Below are 20749 nucleotides of genomic sequence, written 5' to 3' on the forward strand. Positions count from 1 at the left end.
TCCAGTATACTTGATACATTAGTAAAATTCGTAGCAGTTCACATGTTTATTGCCCGGACAATGGAGATCGAACCCAAATTTGCTGATCTGAACATCTGCAAAACTTACCGTCAATGTTGTCCACCAGGAGATCTGAAAGTGCATACAATCCACATAAGATTCTTTGAATATAGCCCAGGAATACTCTCAGATGATTTAAGAGAGTTTAACTTTCACTCTGAATTGGTGAGAGAAATCGAATGCATCGAATGAACCTGGGTTTTGTTTGGTTGAAATGGTTTTATTCTATATACATATAATGATTTGGTAACTGTCAGACCCTTATTTAAGGATATATTCTCTTTGCATTGGATTTGAACCAGCAGTAGTAATGTGCAACTAACCTCTTAGGGATATACGACATTCTAATATTTTTATTATTTATTTTTTTAATTTTATTAACCCTTCCACCGGAGGACAAATATATTTTTTGTTTTTTTACAGCTTTTCTGCTACATATTTTTGCATATACATTTTACATACACATTTTGTCTACACATTTTACATACTGTACATGTTACCTTTATGTAAAGCAGTCACATAACAATAATACATTACCAAACATAAGCTATTTTTTTAACTATACCTGAACCTGTGACCAGAAACAAGGTACATAGATACCAGAATAAATGATCTAGTGATTCGGTCTCTTCGGAGCAAAATCTACAGAGCTGAGATTGTTGTATGCCCCATATATATAGCATTCTGTTGGTGGGAAGAATTGTATAGAAGAATTGTATAGAATAATTTAAATTTAAAAACTCTAAGTGTTTACTCAAGTGTTGTTTTTTGTACCAGTTCATGTGTCATGGAATCGGTACATCGAAAATCTCTTCCCATTTATTTTTCAACCTGTACGGCACAGCTGTCAAACATTTTTTATCTTCAAATGAAACTCAGCCAATTTGTATCTTTAATATTTGGCAGGCAAATAAGTTCCCTAACTCCCTTTTCCACTTGTCATTTTTGTGGTAATGCTGCAATCAGTTGGTTGTAAGTGTCACGACTTCCGGCGAGGTTGGTCCCTCTCCTTGTTCGGGCGGCGTTCGGTGGTCAAAGTCGCCGACCTTCTAGCCATCGAAGATCCTCTTTTCATTTTCCTTTGGTTTTGTCTTGTCTTGTATCACACCTGATTCCAATCCCATTCATTACATGTTGTGTATTTAACCCTTTGTTCCCCCTCATTGTCCTTGTCGGTGGTTGTTTGTTTGTAAGCTTTGTGCAAGTTATGTTCTGGTGTGCGATGGGTTTTGTACGCACGTATAATTTGGTTTTCTGAGTTTTTGAGCACCTATTAAACTGTTTCGTTTTATACCAAGTTCGATCTCCTGCGCCTGACTTCCCTGCCACCACTACGCACCCTTACAGAATCACCGACCCAGTATGGAGTCAGCAGGAGCAGGTACCCCGGTTATAGAGGTGGAGGAGCGCGTCCAGGAGCACGCAGCAATGCTTCACCATCTTGGCATCGCCATGGACAGCGTTATCCAGACTATGGACCACTGGGAGAGACAGGGAGTTCTTCCAGCGTCTCCACCAGCACACCCGGGGTCTTCTCTGAGCGCCCCTTTTCCACCTGGTTCCAGTGGGATTCGTCTCTCCCTGCCCCAGGAGTACGATGGAGAGGCTGCGAACTGCCAGGGGTTCCTGGTTCAACTGGAGGTATACCTGGCCACCGTCCACCCGGCTCCATCGGGCCATGAGAGGGTGTCACCCCTCGTCTCGTGCCTCACCGGGAAAGCCCTGGAGTGGGCCAATGCCGTGTGGAGAGAGGGAGATGCGGCGTTGGACCAGTTTGAGGAGTTCACCCGCCGTTTCCAGGCAGTCTTCGACCACCCGCCCGAGGGTAGAGCGGCAGGTGAGCGCCTCTTCCATCTGAGGCAGGAGACGAGGAGCACCCAGGAGTTCGCCCTGGAGTTTAGGACCCTGGCTTCTGACGCGGAATGGAGCGACAGGGCCCTGATTGACCATTACCGCTGCAGTCTGCGCGAGGACGTGCGTCGGGAGCTGGCCTGCAGAGACACCACCCTCACATTCGACCAGCTGGTGGACTTGTCCATCCGGCTGGACAACCTGCTGGATACCCGAGGACATTCTGATCGTGGTCCGGTGGTTCCATCCTCCCGCACCCCCTCTCCAATACCCATGGAGCTGGGAGGGGCGGTGCGCAGCGAGACCGGAGGGGGTTCCCGCTCGTACACTATCTGTGGCCGCAGAGGTCACACTGCCGGTCGGTGCCGGGTTGATTCCTCTGGGGATCGAGGCAGCAGGCAGGGCGCTCTGGCGTCACCCCAGGTGAGCCGGCACCATTCTCACCTAGAGCCCTCTGTTGCACACAAGTTTTTGCCAGCATAAGGCGCTCGTCGATTCAGGCGCGGCTGGGAATTTCATTGACAGAGCTTTAGCCCATAGTTTAGAGATCCCCATCGTTCCCGTGGATGTGCCTTTCTCCGTTCACGCCTTAGTTAGTCGACCATTAGGGTCAGTGTGGATTAGGGAGGTCACCGCTCCTTTGAGCATGGTGACACAGGGGGGTCATACGGAGAGAATTTGTCTCTTCCTTATTGACTCTCCTGTGTTTCCCGTGGTGCTGGGCCTACCTTGGTTAGCTTGTCATAACCCCACTGTTTCTTGGCCACAGAGGGCTCTCACGGGTGGTCGCGAGAGTGCTCAGGTAGGTGTTTAGGGGTTTCCGTTGGTGCTACTATGGTGGAGAGTCCAGACCAGGTCTCCACCGTGTGCATTCCCCCTGAATATGCCGATTTGGCTCTCGCCTTCTCCAAAAAGAAGGCGACTCAATTACCACCTCATCGACGGGGCGATTGTGTGATAGATCTCCTGGTAGACGCTGCACTTCCCAGGAGTCACGTGTATCCTCTCTCTTAGGCAGAGACGGAGGCTATGTAAACATATGTCTCCGAATCCCTGCGTCAGGGGCACATTCGGTCCTCCACTTCACCCGCCTCCTTGAGTTCCTTTTTTGTGAAGGAGGGAGGTCTGCGCCCGTGTATTGACTATCGGGGTCTGAATCAGATCACTGTGAGGTATAGTTACCCACTACCACTCATAGCCACAGCGATCGAGTCAATGCACGGGGCGCGCTTCTTCACCAAATTAGATCTCAGGAGCGCTTACAACCTGGTGCGTATCCGAGAGTGAGACGAGTGGAAGACGGCTTTCAGTACCACCTCTGGGCACTATGAGTACCTCGTCATGCCGTATGGGTTGATGACTGCGCCATCAGTCTTCCAAGCCTTTGTAGACAAGATTTTCAGGGACCTGCACGGGCAGGGTGTGGTGGTGTATATTGATGACATTTTGATATACTCCGCTACACGCGCCGAGCATGTGTCCCTGGTGCGCAGAGTGCTTGGTCGCCTGTTGGAGCATGACCTGTACGTCAAGGCGGAAAAATTCCTGTTCTTCCAACAGTCCATCTCCTTCATAGGGTACGCCAGGGCTGAGAAATGTCTGTTCTTTCAACAGGCCATCTCCTTCCTAGGGTACCGCATTTCCACCTCAGGGGTGGAGATGGAGAGTGACCGCATTGCAGCCATGCGTAATAGGCCGACTCCCACTACGGTAAAGGAGGTGCAGCGGTTCTTAGGGTTTGCCAACTACTACCGGAGGTTTATCTGGGGTTTTGGTCAGGTAGCGGCTCCCATTACCTCATTGCTGAAGGGGGCCCGGTGCGCTTGCAGTGGACAGCTGAGGCGGACAGGGCTTTTAGTCACCTGAGGGCTCTGTTTACCTTGGCTCCCGTGCTGGCCCATCCGGATCCCTCTTGGCGTTCATAGTGGATGTGGACGCATCCGAGGCTGGGATAGGAGCTGTGCTCTCTGAGCGCTCGGGTACGCCACCGAAGCTCCGTCCCTGTGCCTTCTTCTCGAAGAAGCTCAGCCAGGCGGAGCGAAACTATGACGTGGGGGACCGGGAGTTGTTGGCTGTTATCAAGGCCTTGAAGGTGTGGAGACATTGGCTTGAGGGGGCTAGACACCCTTTTCTCATCTGGATTGACCACCGCAATCTGGAGTACATCCGGGCAGCGAGGAGACTGAACCCTCGCCAGGCAAGGTGGGCCATGTTTTTCACTCCTTTTGTGTTTACCCTTTCTTACAGACCAGGCTCCCAGAACGCGAAGGCAGACACATTATCCCGGCTGTATGACACAGAGGAGCGGCCCTTGGATCCCACTCCCATACTCCCCGCCTCCTACCTGGTGGCACCGGTAGTGTGGGAGCTGGACACAGACATTGAGCAGGCGTTACGTGCAGAGCCCGCTCCCGTCCAGTGTCCCGCTGGGCGTCTGTACGTCCCGTCTGCTGTCCGTGACCAGTTGATCTATTGGGCCCACATGCCACCCTCCTCTGGTCATCCTGGGATCGGTCGGACAGTGCGCTGTTTGAGCGGGAGGTACTGGTGGCCTACCTTGGCAAAGGACGTGCGGGTTTATGTTTCCTCCTGCTCGGTGTGCGCCCAGTGTAAGGCTCCTAGGCACCTGCCCAGAGGTAAGCTACACCCCTTACCCGTTCCACAGCGGCGTTGGTCGCACCTGGATTTTCTTACTGATCTTCCGCTCTCAAAGGCTAACACCACGATCCTGGTCATTGTGGATCGTTTCTCTAAGTCCTGTCGTCTCCTCCCTCTGCCCGGTCTCCCTACGGCCCTACAAACTGTGGAGGCCCTGTTTACACACGTCTTCCGGCACTACGGGGTCCCTGAGGATATAGTGTCTGATTGGGGTCCCCAGTTCATGTCTAGGGTCTGGAAGGTGTTCATGGAACGTCTGGGGGTCTCACCCTGAGAGTAATGGGCAGGATGTGGGCAGGTTTCTGCGGTCCTATTGCAAGGACCGGCCGGGGGAGTGGGCAGAGTTCGTGCCCTGGGCCGAGATGGCACAGAACTCGCTCCGTCACTCCTCCACTAACATCTCTCCCTTCCAGTGCGTACTGGGGGTACCAGCTGGTTCTGGCGCCTTGGCATCAGGGTCAGACTGAGGTTCCTGCGGTGGACGACTGGTTCAGGCGCGCGGAGGAGACATGGGAAGCCGTCCGTGTCCACCTTGAGCAGGCCGTGACGCGCCAGAAGGCTAATGCCGATCGCCAACGCAGTGAGACCCCGGGACCGCGTCTGGCTCACGACCCGAAACCTGCCCCTCCGCCTGCCCTGCCGGAAGCTGGGTCCGCAGTTTGTGGGGGCATTTAACCTGTTGAGGACAGACGTTCCGCTAGCGGAACCCCGTTCCGCCGGCGAAACCCCTAGCCAACAGCCAATGGCATCGCACGGCATGAAATACAAAACCAACTAAATTACCACAATTCAATTTTCTCAAACAATCAACTATTTTACACCATTTTAAAGATAAGACTCTCGTTAATCTAACCACATTGTCCGATTTCAAAAAGGCTTTACAGCGAAAGCAAAACATTAGATTACGTTAGGAGAGTACATAGACACAAATAATCACACAGCCATTTTCCAAGCAATCATATATGTCACATAAACCCAAACCACAGCTAAATGCAGCACTAACCTTTGATGATCTTCATCAGATGACACTCCTAGGATATTATGTTATACAATAAATGCATGTTTTGTTCAATCAAGTTCATATTTATATCAAAAACCAGCTTTTTACATTAGCATGTGATGTTCAGAACTAGCATACCCACCGAAAACTTCTGGTGAATTTACTAAATTACTCATGATAAACGTTCACAAAATACATAACAATTATTTTAAGAATTATAGATACAGAACTCCTTTATGCAATCGCGGTGTCAGATTTTAAAATAGCTTTTCGGCGAAAGCACATTTTGCAATATTCTGAGTACATAGCTCGGCCATCACGGCTAGCTATTTTGACACCCACCAAGTTTGGGGCTCACTAAACTCAGAATTACTATTAGAAAAATTGGATTACCTTTGCTGTTCTTCATCAGAATGCACTCCCAGGACTTCTACTTCAACAACAAATGTTGTTTTGGTTCCAAATAATCCATAGTTATATTCAAATAGATCCGTTTTGTTTGTGCGTTCAGGTCACTATCCGAAGGGTGACCCGCGAGCACATTTCGTGACGAACAAATTCAAAATATTCCATTACCGTACTTAGAAGCATGTCAAACACTGTTTAAAATCAATTTTTATGCTATTTTTCTCGTAAAATAGCAATAATATTCCAACTGGGCAACGTTGTATTCATTCAAAGGCTGAAAGAAAAAAATGGAGTAGTCTCGTGACTGCGCATCTCCAGTCTCACTGTCCCCAGGCTGACCACTTACAAATTCTGCTGCTGTTCTTTGCCCAGAGACAGCAGACACCCCATTCCACTTTCTGGAGGCTTTAGAGAGCCAATGGAAGCCTTAGAAAAATGTCACGTTACAGCACAGATGCTGTATTTTCGATAGAGATGCAACAGAAGGACAACAAATTGTCTGACAGGGCACTTCCTGTATGGAATCTTCTCAGGTTTTGGCCTGCCATATGAGTTCTGTTATACTCACAGACACCATTCAAACAGTGTTAGAAACTTTAGAGTGTTTTCTATCTAAATCTACTAATGATATGCATATTCTAGTTTCTGGGCAGGAGTAGTAACCAGATTAAATCGGGTACGTTTTTTATCTGGCCGTGAAAATACTGCCACCTATCCCAAAGAAGTTAAAGTCCTGAGTAGAGTGAATGAGGTTTGTTATTGGTTACAGCTTCCACCCGATTACCTTATTAACCCCTCGTTCCATGTGTCTCTCCTCAGGTCGGTGGTGGCTGGCCCGCTCCAGGAGTCTGAGGTGCGGGAGGTTCCTCTGTCGTCCCCTCTGGACATCGGGGGGACCCCGGCGTACTCCGTTCGCTCCATACTGGATTCGAGGTGCCGGGCGAGGGGCCTTCAGTATCTCGTGGAGTGGGAGGGGTACGGTCCGGAGGAGAGGTGCTGGGTTCCGGTCGAGGACGTGTTGGACCCATCTTTGCTGCAGGAGTTCCACCGTCTTCATCCGGATCGCCCTGTGCCTTGCCCTCCGGGTCGTCCCCCAAGGCCGGTGGCAACTCGCTGCTGGGTTTGTCTTGTATTGTATCACACCTGATTCCAATCCCGACTTCACGACTTCCGCCGAGGTTGGTCCCTCTCCTGGTTCGGGCAGCGGAAGTATATTTTGGTTTTCTGAGTTTTTGAGCACCTATTAAACTGCTCCGTTTTACACCAAGTTCGATCTCCTGCGCCTGACTTCCCTGCCACCAGCACGCACCCTCACAGTAAATTTTGATTGAGTAGACATTCCCATATATTTTCGATAGCTGCATATGTATACCTAGGTGTCTGGTTAGACTGTAAACTCTCCTTCCAGACTCACATCAAACATCTCCAATCCAAAGTTAAATCTAGAATTGGCTTCCTATTTCGCAACAAAGCATCTTTCACTCATGCTGCCAAACATACCCTCGTAAAACTGACCATCCTACCGATCCTCGACTTCGGTGATGTCATTTACAAAATAGCCTCCAATACCCTACTCAATAAATTGAATGTAGTCTATCACAGTGCCTTCCGTTTTGTCACCAAAGCCCCATATACTACCCACCACTGCAACCTGTACGCTCTCGTTGGCTGGCCCTCGCTTCATACTCGTCGCCAAACCCACTGGCTCCAGGTCATCTACAAGACCCTGCTAGGTAAAGTTCCCCCTTGTCTCAGCTCGCTGGTCACCATAGCAGCACCCACCTGTAGCATGCGCTCCAGCAGGTATATCTCTCTGGTCACTCCCAAAGCCAACACCTCCTTCGGCCGCCTCTCCTTCCAGTTCTCTGCTGCCAATGACTGGAACAAACTACAAAAATCTCTGAAACTGGAAACACTTGTCTCCCTCACTAGCTTTAAGCACCAGCTGTCAGAGCAGCTCACGGATTACTGCACCTGTACATAGCCCATCTATAATTTAGCCCAAACAACTTCCTCTTCCCCTACTGTATTTATTTATTTTGCTCCTTTGCACCCCGTTATTTCTACTTTGCACTTTCTTCCACTGCAAATCTACCATTCCAGTGTTTTACTTGCTATATTGTATTTACCTCGCCACCATGGCATTTTTTGCCTTTACCTCCCTTATCTCACCTCATTTGCTCACTTTGTATAAAGACTTATTTTTCTACTATATTGTTGACTGTATGTTTGTTTTACTCCATGTGTAACTCTGTATGTGTCAAACTGCTTTGCTTAATCTTGGCCAGGTCGCAATTGTAAATGAGAACTTGTTCTCAACTTGCCTACCTGGTTAAATAAAGGTGAAATAAATAAATATGTGACATAACCCTTCCGTTTCTATTCATAATATCATGAATAAATATAATACACATTTTTTTTCATAAATTTTTATTTTTATTAATCAGTATATTGGAGTTTAACTATAACATTTGTTGTAATATTTGTTCTACCTTTTCTGGAGGATAAAATTGTAACCAGCTTTGTATGGCTTGTTTAAACAAAATGTAATTTTAAATTAGTCTGAAATGAGAAGTTGTAATCTGTATAAAGGCCATTTTTGAGCAAAGGATGAGCCTTTCTTAATAATCTACTGGAGAACTATTTTGGGTTTAAGTATAATTTATGTATGAGTGAAGCTTTTAGTGAGAGGTTTAAAGCTTTAATATTTAACAATTTTATCCCCCCAAACTCATATTCATTATATAAATAGGCACGTTTAATTTTGTCTGGCTTAGCATTCCAAATAAAATGAAATATTCTTTTCTCATAATTACAATTTTAAAAAACGATTCATCTGGAGTAGGCAGTGCCATTAGTAAGTAAACTGTGATAGGACCAAAGAGTTAATATGTTAATCAATGATTTCTGCATAAATAGACAAGTATTTACCTCTCCATGGTTGCAGAATCGTATCTATTTTTGCAAACTTTCTATTGAAATTGATTGTGGTTAGTTAATTTATATTTTTGAGATGTGAATACAAAGTTTGTCTACTTCACCATCCGCCCATTTTATTGGTAAACTACAGGGTAGTGTAAACACTGTCTTTTAACGATCAAATACATAATATGGTACACCGGTCATAATTAGGTTTTAGTCCAGAGAGGCTAGAAAAGTGATCAAGAACTTCAATAAGACAGGGCAGGAATACAGATTGCGGACTTAAGAAAAAACTTGAGTCATCGGCATACATTGACACTTTTGTTTTTATCCCCTGGTTTTCTAACCCCTTGATGTTCTCGTTGGATCTAATTTTTATAGCTAGCATTTTAATGTCCATAATAGATATGGAGACAACGGACAGCCTTGTTTTACTCCTCTTAAAAGCTCAATACTTTCTGAGAAGTAACCTGTTATTTACTATTTGACATCTGGGGTTGCTTTACATAACTTTAACCCATTGTATAAGAGATTCACCAAAATGAAAGTAATCCAGGCATTTATATATAAATTCTAGTCGTACTTTATCAAAATCTGCTATGAAGACCAGGCCTGGTATCTTTGATGTTTCATGAAGTTCAATTGTTTCAAGTAATTGTTGTATGTTATTATAAAGAAAACATATGCTTAAAATATTTTGCTTCTTCTTTCAAAATGTAATTTGGTGAATCATAGATGACTCCATCATTTATAACAAGTTTCTGTAAATTATCTTTGGTAGCATTTCTATGTTGAAGGTTCAAGAACAATTCTTAACAATGCTTTTCTTAACAAACATTGCCATTCTAGCGAAGGCTCATATCATATTGCCTAGTTCAGAGCATGCACAGACCAGCTGGCTCTAGTGTTTATGGACATTTTCATACTCTCCCTATCCCAGTCTGTCGTCCCCACTTGTTTCAAGATGACCACCATCGTTCCTGTACCCAACCAAGCTAAGATAACTGAACTAAATGACTATCGCCCCGTAGCACTCACTTCTGTCATCATGAATTGCTTTGAAAGGCTAGTCAAGGACCATATCCCCTCACCATACCCTACACCCTTGACGCAGTACAATTTGTATACCACCCCAATAGACCCACGGACGACACAATCTTTGTTGGACTGCACACCGCCCTATCCCACCTGGACCAGAGGAATACCTATGTGAGAAGGCAGCTCAGCGTTCAACAACATAGCACACTCGAAGTTTGTCACTAAGCTCAGAGTCTGAACTCCTCTCTGTGCAACTGGGTCCTATATTTCCTGACGGGCCGAATCCAGGTGGTGAGGGTAGGCAACAATCCCTCCGCCACACAGATCCTCTACACGGGGCCCCTGTTCACCCAGTGTTGAATTCAAGTGTTGTTGCAATTTGCCTAGTTTCCGAGAGGGAAAGCAATGAGTCAACATGCAATTCAATATTAGGAAGGTGTTCTTAATGTTTTGTACACTCAGTGTAACTCAACTGTAGTCAACTATAATAAACCTGGGACACCAGCCTTAACCTCTGAGCCACTCTAGTCTACTTCTCTGTAGTTGGCAAACACTTTAATCAGTTAGGTTACCAACTAAAATATTGTAATCAGATTAGAGATACTTTAGAAAAACTAGCTGATTACTTCTTGGATCACTTTTAAATTCAGAAAGGATGTTTACAAGGAGAAAAAAAAACATTATTACATCTTTCTGTTTTCTCAATGACATTCAATTCAACATTGAAAAAAGGCACAAGTTTATGTTTGTTCCACCTGATCGAATCTGACCACAAGTCAGCGACCAATATGATGACACTCCAAATGCGTTTGATGGATAATTTTTTTCTTCTAATGCCTCTTAAGGGTAAAATAATCCAGAAGTTACTGAAAGTAATCAGATAACGTTACTGTGTTTGACTAATCCAAAAGTTATGTCACTAATTACAATTTTGGATAGGTAACTAGTAACTGTAATGGATTACATTTAGAAAGTAACGTACCCAACCCTGCGAAGACCTTGCATGTTACAGCTCTCTCCACAAGATGGAGACACAAGACCGTTTTTATTAAATGATTTCTGCATGATATTCTTCGCTACAAAGACTTGGGCATTTGGAGTGAAGTATGAATGTTGTTTACTGCTGTCCCTCTGTTAGAATGGTGGCTTGTCCATCAAAGTATCAGGTAACACGTACTATTTAATTCAAACAATTCAATTAAAACCTTTATTAGTGTACTATTTATCATCACTTGCTTACATAGTTTTTCTAAATGCATGCAGTGCACTCTATATCAGCCCAGGCCATCCATTGACTTTTAAAGGCCCTGATATACACGAGTCTTTGCTGTCGTGTACTGGATTGGACTAATATATCAATTGGCTCCATACATATCTGTAGGATAGAATCATTAGAAATTTCCATCAAACTAATCAACATAGCTTAAATGGCAATTCCACCACTTTTCAACCTCATTTTCATTATCTCCAGCACAATACCAGTGTCTAAATATGTGAAAACGGTACATGTCTATGTTCTGTAGAAAAAAAGTAAGTTAAAAGTTCTATCAGATGACATCAACAAAAGTTAAAACATTTTTAAAACACTGATTTCAAACACTATGAGATTCGTGCTGACTTGGGGAGAAATAAAATACCCTCTCTGGTTAGAAACTCGATGCAGGACTTGAAAAATCGCCTTTTCTTTTTACTTTTAATCCTACACGGTGATGTCACCGAGAAGCATTTCTTAGGACCTTTATTCTTATCTTTTTAACATGACAGATCATAGAAACGCGCTGTTTTCACATATGTAGGTCTAGTTTGGTACTGAAGATAACGAATACAAGGTTGAAAAGTGGCGGAATTACCATTTACAATGGCTATTCAGCATCAAACGCGACTTCATTCATTGTAGACAGACAGGCATGATCAAAGCAGTTTTCATGCAAAGTCATGGGGCGTGCATGGACTGTTATTTTGAAAAGCGCGTTTAAAATTGCAGAAGTTGAGCGCTAATTACTTATGACGCGTTCAAAACAACTGTGAACTTGTGCCGCGTTCAAAACAACTGGGAACTCAAAAGTCTCCGACTTACGACTTCAGTGGGTTCACGACAACGGGGAATTTGCGTTTTAAAAAAACTCCGAGAGGGAGTAGTTTTGAATAGTTTTGAACGTTCATCCAACTCGGAATTCTTTCTTGAACTCCGGCTTTCCGACCTGAAGATGACCTACGTCATGATTTGACCTCGTATTTCTTCGAGTTCCCAGCTGCCTTGAAAGCATCCCAGTCAGTACTTAGACAGTGCGACGGTTTGTCCTCCGAGAACAGACTTTTCGCTGTTTCCTTGTTAGGTGCCGAAAACAAGATGCTCTCTTACATCATTGGGGTAAGTATAGTTGCCAGCTAGCTAAATGTTATATATATATATTTACATTGCTTAGGGTCAGCTACAGTTGTGCGATTTGACAGTGTACAAGGTGGAATCTATAGCGAACAGTAGGCAAGTTAGCTAGTAGTTATGGTTGGTTAACTAGTACTGTAGCTAGTAACAGATATTCGTCGTGAACCATAAAGTTTGTAATCCATCGTAAGTCATATGGTATATAGTAAACTGTCATAACTAACTAACTTGATAACCAAAGCTTTTGCTTTGCCTCTTATTGAGATGTTTGGGCGTTTAGCTAGAAGCTAGCTTGTCATGCAACTTGCCAACTAACCCTCTTTATTCGCAGTGGTTTATTTGTTATGGAGCTAGGAATTTAGCTACCTAGTTTACGCGATTAACACTCGGGTTAATTTCTGATCAAAATAGCCAGCATGGAGATCTCTGCACACTTGTCAAAGGAGTACACGCCACTGAGGCTCTACCCTGTCGTTGTGCTCAGTAAGTTAGCTAGCTATTAGCTATCGAACAGTGGTGAGCGCAGCAGTTTTGTCCAATTATTTTTTTTATTTAACCATTTTAACTAGGCAAGTCAGTTAAGAACGAATTGTTATTTACAATGAAGGCCAAACCCGGATGACGCTGGGCCAATTGTGCGCAGGTCTATGGGACTCCCAATCACGGTCGGATGTGATACAGCCTGGAATCGAACCAGGGACTGTAGTGACGCCTCTTGCACTGAGAGTGCCTTGCGCTGCTTGGGGGAAGTTCCTCTGACATGACCTCTCTCCTAATTTTAGGGAAGTGTTGCACCTATCCATAATGACTAAACTATTTATGTTAAGTTAGATGTAATTGCACACTGACTGATGCATTGCATATCAGTACAAAATAAGGTATATCCTAGTGACTGTTAAACACCTGTTTTTGTTGACATGTTGGTACGGCCTGTCATTTTACCCTCCCAATCATGGCAGCAGTCTTTGCAATGTTCAACATTGTAAAGATCAACATCCTTATTTCCACAATAACTTCAACTGAAAAGGCAAACCTTCCTTTCCCATGTCCGCAGCTCATTCGGAGCAGTATCGACAACATCATCAACCTCATCCTGAGCCTCTTCCTCTCAAAGAAGAAACGTGCCATCACTCTAGAGGACCCCAACATCAAATATGCATTAAAGCTGATCGATAAAGAGGTAAGAATTCTGTGTTGCGATCAGCTTATTATTACTCTGTACTGTGGTGAAACCATGTACACATTATTAATATAATAGAGTGAATGAAAGAAATTGGACAAAGAAATGAGTAACAATTGTGTGACGAGATGACATGTTTGATCTGGGATGCCCAGTGCTGTTCCAGGAAGACAGGGCAATTCTGTGAAACAGAGTGATACTCAGATTTTTCACTTTAACATTTATGTAAAACAAAAACCAATGATTGCAAAGTTAAACAAACCATACAACTATGCACGATGACTACTTTTAACAAGTTCCACACCCAAAAAACAAATTTACTTGATCAGTGCAGATGCAATGTTTGGTAACATAATGATCGCACTAACTGTCATTCTGTTACCAAATGTTGAATCTGCACTGAGTTCTATGCTTTGTTTAACTTTGTAATCGTTGTTTTGTTTGAGTCTCAGCATCACTGTTACTGTGGAAATGCCCCTTACTATTACTGGAACTGCAGAAAGACCAAACATCAGTTAGGCTGGTCTGTGTCACAAGCCCTTTGGGATTTGGGCTAGGCAGCTGCTGCATTGCTACAGACTGGTTTCTCCATTTAGTGCAGAGGTCAATATGCAAACAGTCTGGATTATAGTTTGAAGTCATTGTTCTTGTACAGACTGCTACTGTGGATCAAGGCTAACAGTCAGTCAACAGTGTGTGTGGTTTATCTATATCAGGGGTAATCAAATCAAATGTTATTGGTCACATACACATGGTTAGCAGATGTTAATGCAAGTGTAGCGAAATGCTTGTGCCTCTAGTTCTGACCGTGCAGTAATATCTAACAATTTCACAACTACATTACACACAAGTGTAAAGGAATGAATATGTACATATAAATATATGGATGAGCGATGGCCGACCGGCATAGGAAAGATGCAGTAGATGGTATAGAGTACAGTATATACATATCAGATGAGTAATGTAGGGTATGTAAACATTGTTTAAAGTGACTAGTGATACGTTTATTACATCCAATTTTTAATTATTAAAGTGGCTAGAGATGAGTCAGTATGTTGGCAGCAGCCACTCAATGTTAGTGATGGCTGTTTAACAGTCTGATGGCCTTGAGATAGAAGCTGTTTTTCAGTCTCTCGGTCCCAGCTTTGATGCACCTGTACTGACCTCGCCTGCAAAATTGATGATTTGAGTTGGAGGTGTGCATGGCCACGGAGTCATGGGTGAACAGGGAGTACAGGAGAGGGCTGAGAACGCACACTTGTGGGGCCCCAGTGTTGAGGATCAGCGGGGTGGAGATGTTGTTTCCTACCCTCACCACATGGGGGTGGCCCGTCAAAGCCCAGAACCCAGTTGCACAGGGCGGGGTCGAGACCCAGGGTCTCGAGCTTAATGACGAGTTTGGAGGGTACTATGGCGTTAAATGCTTAGCTGTAATCGATGAACAGCATTCTTACATAGGTATTCCTCTTGTCCAGATGGGTTATGGCAGTGTGATTGTCGTCTGTGGACCTAATGGGGAGGTAAGCAAATTGGAGTGGGTCTAGGGTGTCAGGTAGGGTGGAGGTGATATGAGCCTTGCCTAGTCTCTCAAAGCACTTCATGATGACGGAAGTGAGTGCTATGGGGCGATAGTCATTCAGCTCAGTTACCTTAGCTTTCTTGGGAACAGGAACAATGGTGGCCCTCTTGAAGCATGTGGGAACAGCAGACTGAGATGGGGATTGATTAAATATGTCCGTAAACACACCAGCCAGCTGGTCTGCGCATGCTCTGAGGATGCAGCCGGGGATGCCGTCTGAGCCGGCAGCCTTGCGAGGGTTAACGCGTTAAAATGTTTTTCTTACGTTGGCTGCGGTGAAGGAGAGCCCGCAGGTTTTGGTAGCGGGCCGTGTCAGTGGCACTGTATTGTCCTCAAAGCGAGCAAAGAAGCTGTTTAGTTTGTCTGGGAGCAAGACATCGGGGTCCGCGACGGGGCTGGTTTTCTTTTTGTAATCCGTGATTGACTGTAGACCCTGCCACATGCGTCTCATGTCTGAGCTGTTGAATTGCGACTACTTTGTCTCTATACTGACGCTTAGCTTGTTTGATTGCCTTGCGGAGGGAATAGCTACGCTGTTTGTATTCGGTCATGTTTCCGGTTGCCTTGCCATAATTAAAAGTAGTGGTTCACGCTTTCAGTTTTGCGGGAATGCTGCCATCAATCCACGGTTTCTGGTTGGAAGGTTTTAATAGTCACCGTGGGTACAACATCACTGATGCACTTGCTAATGAACTCGCTCACCGACTCAGTGTATACATCAATGTTGTTATTCTGAGGCTATCCGGAACATATCCCAGTCCACATGATCGAAGCAGTCTTGAAGTGTGGAATCAGATTGGTTGAACAGACCTGAGCACGGGCATTTCCAGTTTTAGTTTCTGTCTATAGGCTGGGAACAACAACATTGTGGTGGGGGGGAATATACTCGGCTGTGATTATAATCGAAGAGAATTCTTTTGGAAAGATAATGCGGTCGGCATTTGATTGTAACGAATTCTAATTCAGGTGAACCAAAGGACTTGAGTTCCTGTATGTTATGATCACACCACAACACCTTCTTGTTACCAGAGAGATGTTTGTTTCTGTCGGCGCAATGCGTGAAGAAACCGGGTGGCTGTACCGACTCTAACGTATCCCGAGTGAGCCATGTTTCCGTGAAACAGAGAATGTTAGTCTCTGATGTCTCTCTGGAAGGCAACCCTTGCTTAAATTTCATCTACCTCGTCAAAAGACTGGACATTGGCGAGTAAAAAATACTTGTGAGCGATGTACCCGTCTACGGAGCCTGACCAGAAGACCGCTCCGTCTGCCCCTTCTGTGGCGCCGTTGTTATGGGTCACCTACTGGGGTCCGATCCATTGTTCTTGGTGGTGGTCCAAACAAAGGATCCGCATCGGGAAAGTTGTATTCATGGTCGTAATGTTGGTAAGTTGACGTTGCTCTTATATCCAATAGTTCCTCCCGGCTGTATGTAATAAGACTTAAGATTTCCTGGGGTAACAGTGTAAAAAATAATACAAAAAAAAACATAAATACTGCTAGTTTCCGAAGAACGTGAAGCGAGGTGACCATCACTCTTTCCCTTTGAGGTCTGGAGCCCGCTAGGTTTCTGTTCTAATTGATAATTAATTGCACACACCTGGTGTCCCAGGTCTAAATATAGCCCTGATTTTAAGAGGGAAACAATGAAAAAACGCATAGCTGATGTCCAGAGTTGAGTTAGAGGGCTCTATCATATCATGTCAGTGTTTGTGGAGCTGTGAAATGCTGTGGTTCTTACAGATCATCAGTCATGACACAAGGAAATTCCGTTTTGCCCTGCGGGAGAAGGATCATGTCCTTGGGCTACCCATTGGTGAGTACATTCAATTGATGATTTCAGCATTTTATATAAAAAATACTATTAGACTATAGTATAACATTGAATGTAATCCTGGACTGAATCTGAAATCATACAAAAATGTATTGTATCTGTTCATAGTGTTGTCTTCGCACTATCATGACTACTCTTCATTTAAGTGGCCACCATACTTTGACTGTTTTCGTTCCCAGGGCAACACATATACCTGTCTGCCAAGCTGGATGGAGTCCTGGTGGTCAGACCGTACACACCTGTGTCTAGTGATGACGACGTAGGCTTCGTAGACCTGGTAGTCAAGGTATACAAATCATCTGAAGACGCTTTCTCAGTACTATAATTCAACCTCAACCAGTTTTCCCAACAAATGTTATTCTTGCTTCCCAGATTTACTACAAGAACGTTAATCCAAAATTTCCTGAAGGTGGGAAGATGAGTCAGTACTTGGAGAGCCTCCGGATTGGCGACACCATTGACTTCAGAGGGCCCAGCGGCCTGCTGGTCTACCAAGGAAACGGTGAGTCATCACATTTGCCACTGTGTGGTAGATACAAGGACAACAATCACATAATACCCTGTTGTGTATATTTAGGCCTTGGCTGAAAGTCTAAAGTGTTTAGTTGTCACTGCTCTGAGCTAGGTCAATGGTGAAGAAGTGCATGCAAGCCATTCCTTTACTAAGTTGATTTGTTTACTGGGTGTTTCAACAGGGGCTTTTGCCATCAAGGCAGAAAAAAAGGCGGAGCCTGTGATCAAAACCGCCAAGAAAGTGGGCATGATCGCAGGAGGGACCGGTAAAACAAAAACCACCATGCTCGATCTGTACATGGCAGAATAGCCATCTGTGACTGGTTGACATGTGTTCTATTGGCTCCTGTTCCCTCAGGAATCACTCCCATGCTGCAGATCATCACAGCTATAATGAAGGATCCCCAGGACCAGACTGTGTGTCACCTGCTCTTTGCCAACCAGGTGAGTTTACACCACTTTCTTCATCTGGATTGAATCTAATGTTGAAACATGGGCTAGTAGTCCCTAATTCCTTCTCTATCCTATTTTCCCTCAGACTGAGAAAGACATCTTGCTTCGACCGGAGTTGGAGGAGATCGCAGCTAATCACCCAACCCGATTCAAGCTATGGTTCACCCTGGACAGGGCGCCTGAGGGTAAGAGATGCCCATAACTTCTATGTTTCAGTGAACATGATCTGATATAGGCAAATTAATGTTTGTTTGCCCTGTTGAAGTGTCAATAAAAAAACATTTTTAAAGGCTGAACAGAAGGTTCACAAAGATTGAGAAGGCTAAGAAGTAAGAATCTTGTCTGGTCTGGAGTGACTTAAACTTTAACGTCTTGTTGCTCATCAGAGTGGGCGTACAGCCAAGGCTTCATCAGTGAAGAGATGGTGAGAGACCACCTTCCACCCCCTGGAGATGACACTCTCATCCTTCTGTGCGGACCGCCTCCCATGATCCAGTTTGCTTGTAACCCCAACCTAGACAAAGTGGGCCACGCCAGCAGCCGGAGGTTCACCTTTTAGACGCCACCCTGGGGGAGGGGGTTAAAAAGGGGTTCCCCAGGGCTCAATGATCAGCCACACCCAACATTTATAAAAATACGCTTGATCATGTATTGAAATCATTTCGCTCATCCTACAGCAGAATTAGTGTGGACCATTTTCTGTAATTTGGTGTGCCTCAATTTCCAAAACAGAATCCTGAAATGAGTGGTGTCCAAAGCATTTTCTGTTGATCAGTGATTTCTGATTAACAGGTTTATCATTCTGAATTGAATTACTGGTAGTTGGGGAGGAGTAGAAAACATATTTGAACGTTCCTCCTGTCAAACTAATTGTGACAACAGATACTTGTATACTGAACAAAATATAAACGCAACATGCCACAACGTCAAACATTTTACTGAGTTACAGAATTAGTTTTTCCCCACAAGGGCTTTGTTAAAGACATACTCATGGCCTTTTATTGTCCCCAGCACAAGGTGCACCTATGTAATGATCGTGCTCTTTAATCAGCTTCTTGATATGCCACACCTGTTAGGTGTGGATTATCTTGGAAAGGAGAAATGCTCACTAACGGAATGTAAACAAATTTGTACAGAAAATCAGCTTTTTGTGCGACTGGAAATTTGCTGGGATCTTTTATTTCAGCTCATGAAACCAACACTTTACATATTGCGTTTATATTTTTTTGTTCAGTATAGTTGTAATTTGACTCGTGTGCCTTGCAATTGCCATCTTTTGGTGAAGTAATTCTTGTTTTTGTATGCACAGCTGAAGACATGACATAATACTGCTCACTTTGCTTCTACTGCAAATTATTCCATAAAGTGTTATGTATAACTTTGCATATTGATGTACTTATTCCATATTGTTGCAGAAAGATTCTCATTGTGTGACTACTAAAAGAGGGGGATATCTTGAAGCTGTTACTGAAGTCTTTACATGTGCTTAAATGTGTAATTTGCTTACATGTCCTTACAGCACTTGAATTACGGTTTCATTATGTATCATGTTTGTTAAATACATTGAGACCAATAAAATACAAATGCATTAAGTTGGTTTAGTCTGTGAGAAATAGTCATTGCTCGGCGGTAACCACAGCTCCTCCCACCACTTAAGTCACCAAGTTAGGATGTAGACCATAAGGATGCCTCTGCGCAGTCGGCTTGGCTGTTTTGGGGTGTTTATTCGACTGGGGGGGAAAAAAACAAAGTTGTGGCCCTGGCCATTTCTATAACACAATGTCAAAATGCAAATATAAGTTAGTGTGAAGGGTCCTCTGGCTGGTGTAAGGATCTATCCCCATAAGCAAGTGCTCAATAACTCAGTGAGACCTTACTCCAGTGAGCTGAAGTGGAATAAATGCCTATAAAAATACATAGCTCACCCATCTGTAATAGGCTAGTACAGTGGTTCCCAAACGTTTTATAGTCCCACACCCCAAACATTCAACCTCCTACTGCGCACCCCCTCTAGCACCAGGGTCAGCGCACTCTGCAATGTTTTTTTTTTTGCCATCATTGTAAGCCTGTCACACACTTACTATACAATACATTTATTAAACAGTGGGAAGTGACAATATAAATCATTTTACTCTTCCATAACTTTTTGTTAATTGAAAATTGTGAATAACTCACCACAGTTTAATGAGAATGGTGTGCTTGAAAGGATGCAGAAAACTCTGCAATGTTGGGTTGTATTGGAGTCTTAAATACTGTTCCAGTCTGTGCCTGTATTTAGTTTATGCTAGTGAGGGCCGAGAATCCACTCTCACATAGATATGTGGTTGCAAAGTCTTAACAGCGTGATTTGCCAAGGCAAGAAACTCTGAGCGCAGCCCAATCCAGAAATCTGTCAGTGGCTTCTGATTAAATTACATTTTCACAGAACCACTTGTTGAAATTTCGATGAGGCTCTCTTGTTCAGATATTGGTAAGTGGACTGGAGGCAGGGCATGAAAGTGATAACGATTCAAGCTGTTTGTGTCTGTAATTTTTGCTATATCACATTTGACATTGTCCGTAAGCTTGTTCATTTGCACACAAAAAAAATCATACAATGATGGAAAGACCTGTGTTGAGCTTAATCATAGCTTCAATTTTGTCCTGCACATTAAATATAGTTGCGGAGAGTCCCTGTAATCCTAGATTCAGTGAATGTGAAAATTATGGTCATTAAAGAACTTAACTCATCTCAATTTTAAAAAGGGTCAATACTTTGCCCCTTGATAACCAGCGCACTTCTGTATGTTGTAAATGCATATCATTGCAGAAAATACGAGTTCAGGGGCCTTGCTTTAACAAAGTTAACCATTTTCACTGTAGTGTCC

General features: G+C 44.1%; 1 protein-coding gene across 1 annotated transcript; it reads left to right on the top strand.

Moving 5' to 3' along the window:
* Positions 1 to 12088: 12088 nt before the first annotated feature.
* LOC106576319 (NADH-cytochrome b5 reductase 3) lies at positions 12089 to 19052 on the top strand. The gene is made up of 9 exons (XM_014153432.3): positions 12089 to 12308; positions 13378 to 13503; positions 16826 to 16898; positions 17096 to 17202; positions 17289 to 17418; positions 17612 to 17695; positions 17788 to 17873; positions 17968 to 18067; positions 18269 to 19052. The coding sequence occupies exons 1-9, from the start codon at positions 12288 to 12290 to the stop codon at positions 18439 to 18441; spliced, it is 900 nt and encodes a 299-aa protein (XP_014008907.2). The 5' UTR covers positions 12089 to 12287; the 3' UTR covers positions 18442 to 19052.
* The last annotated feature ends 1697 nt before the right edge of the window (positions 19053 to 20749 follow it).

The sequence above is a fragment of the Salmo salar genome, chromosome 17 (assembly GCF_965601325.2).
Source record: "Salmo salar chromosome 17, fSalSal1, whole genome shotgun sequence".
Lineage (NCBI taxonomy): Eukaryota > Metazoa > Chordata > Actinopteri > Salmoniformes > Salmonidae > Salmo > Salmo salar.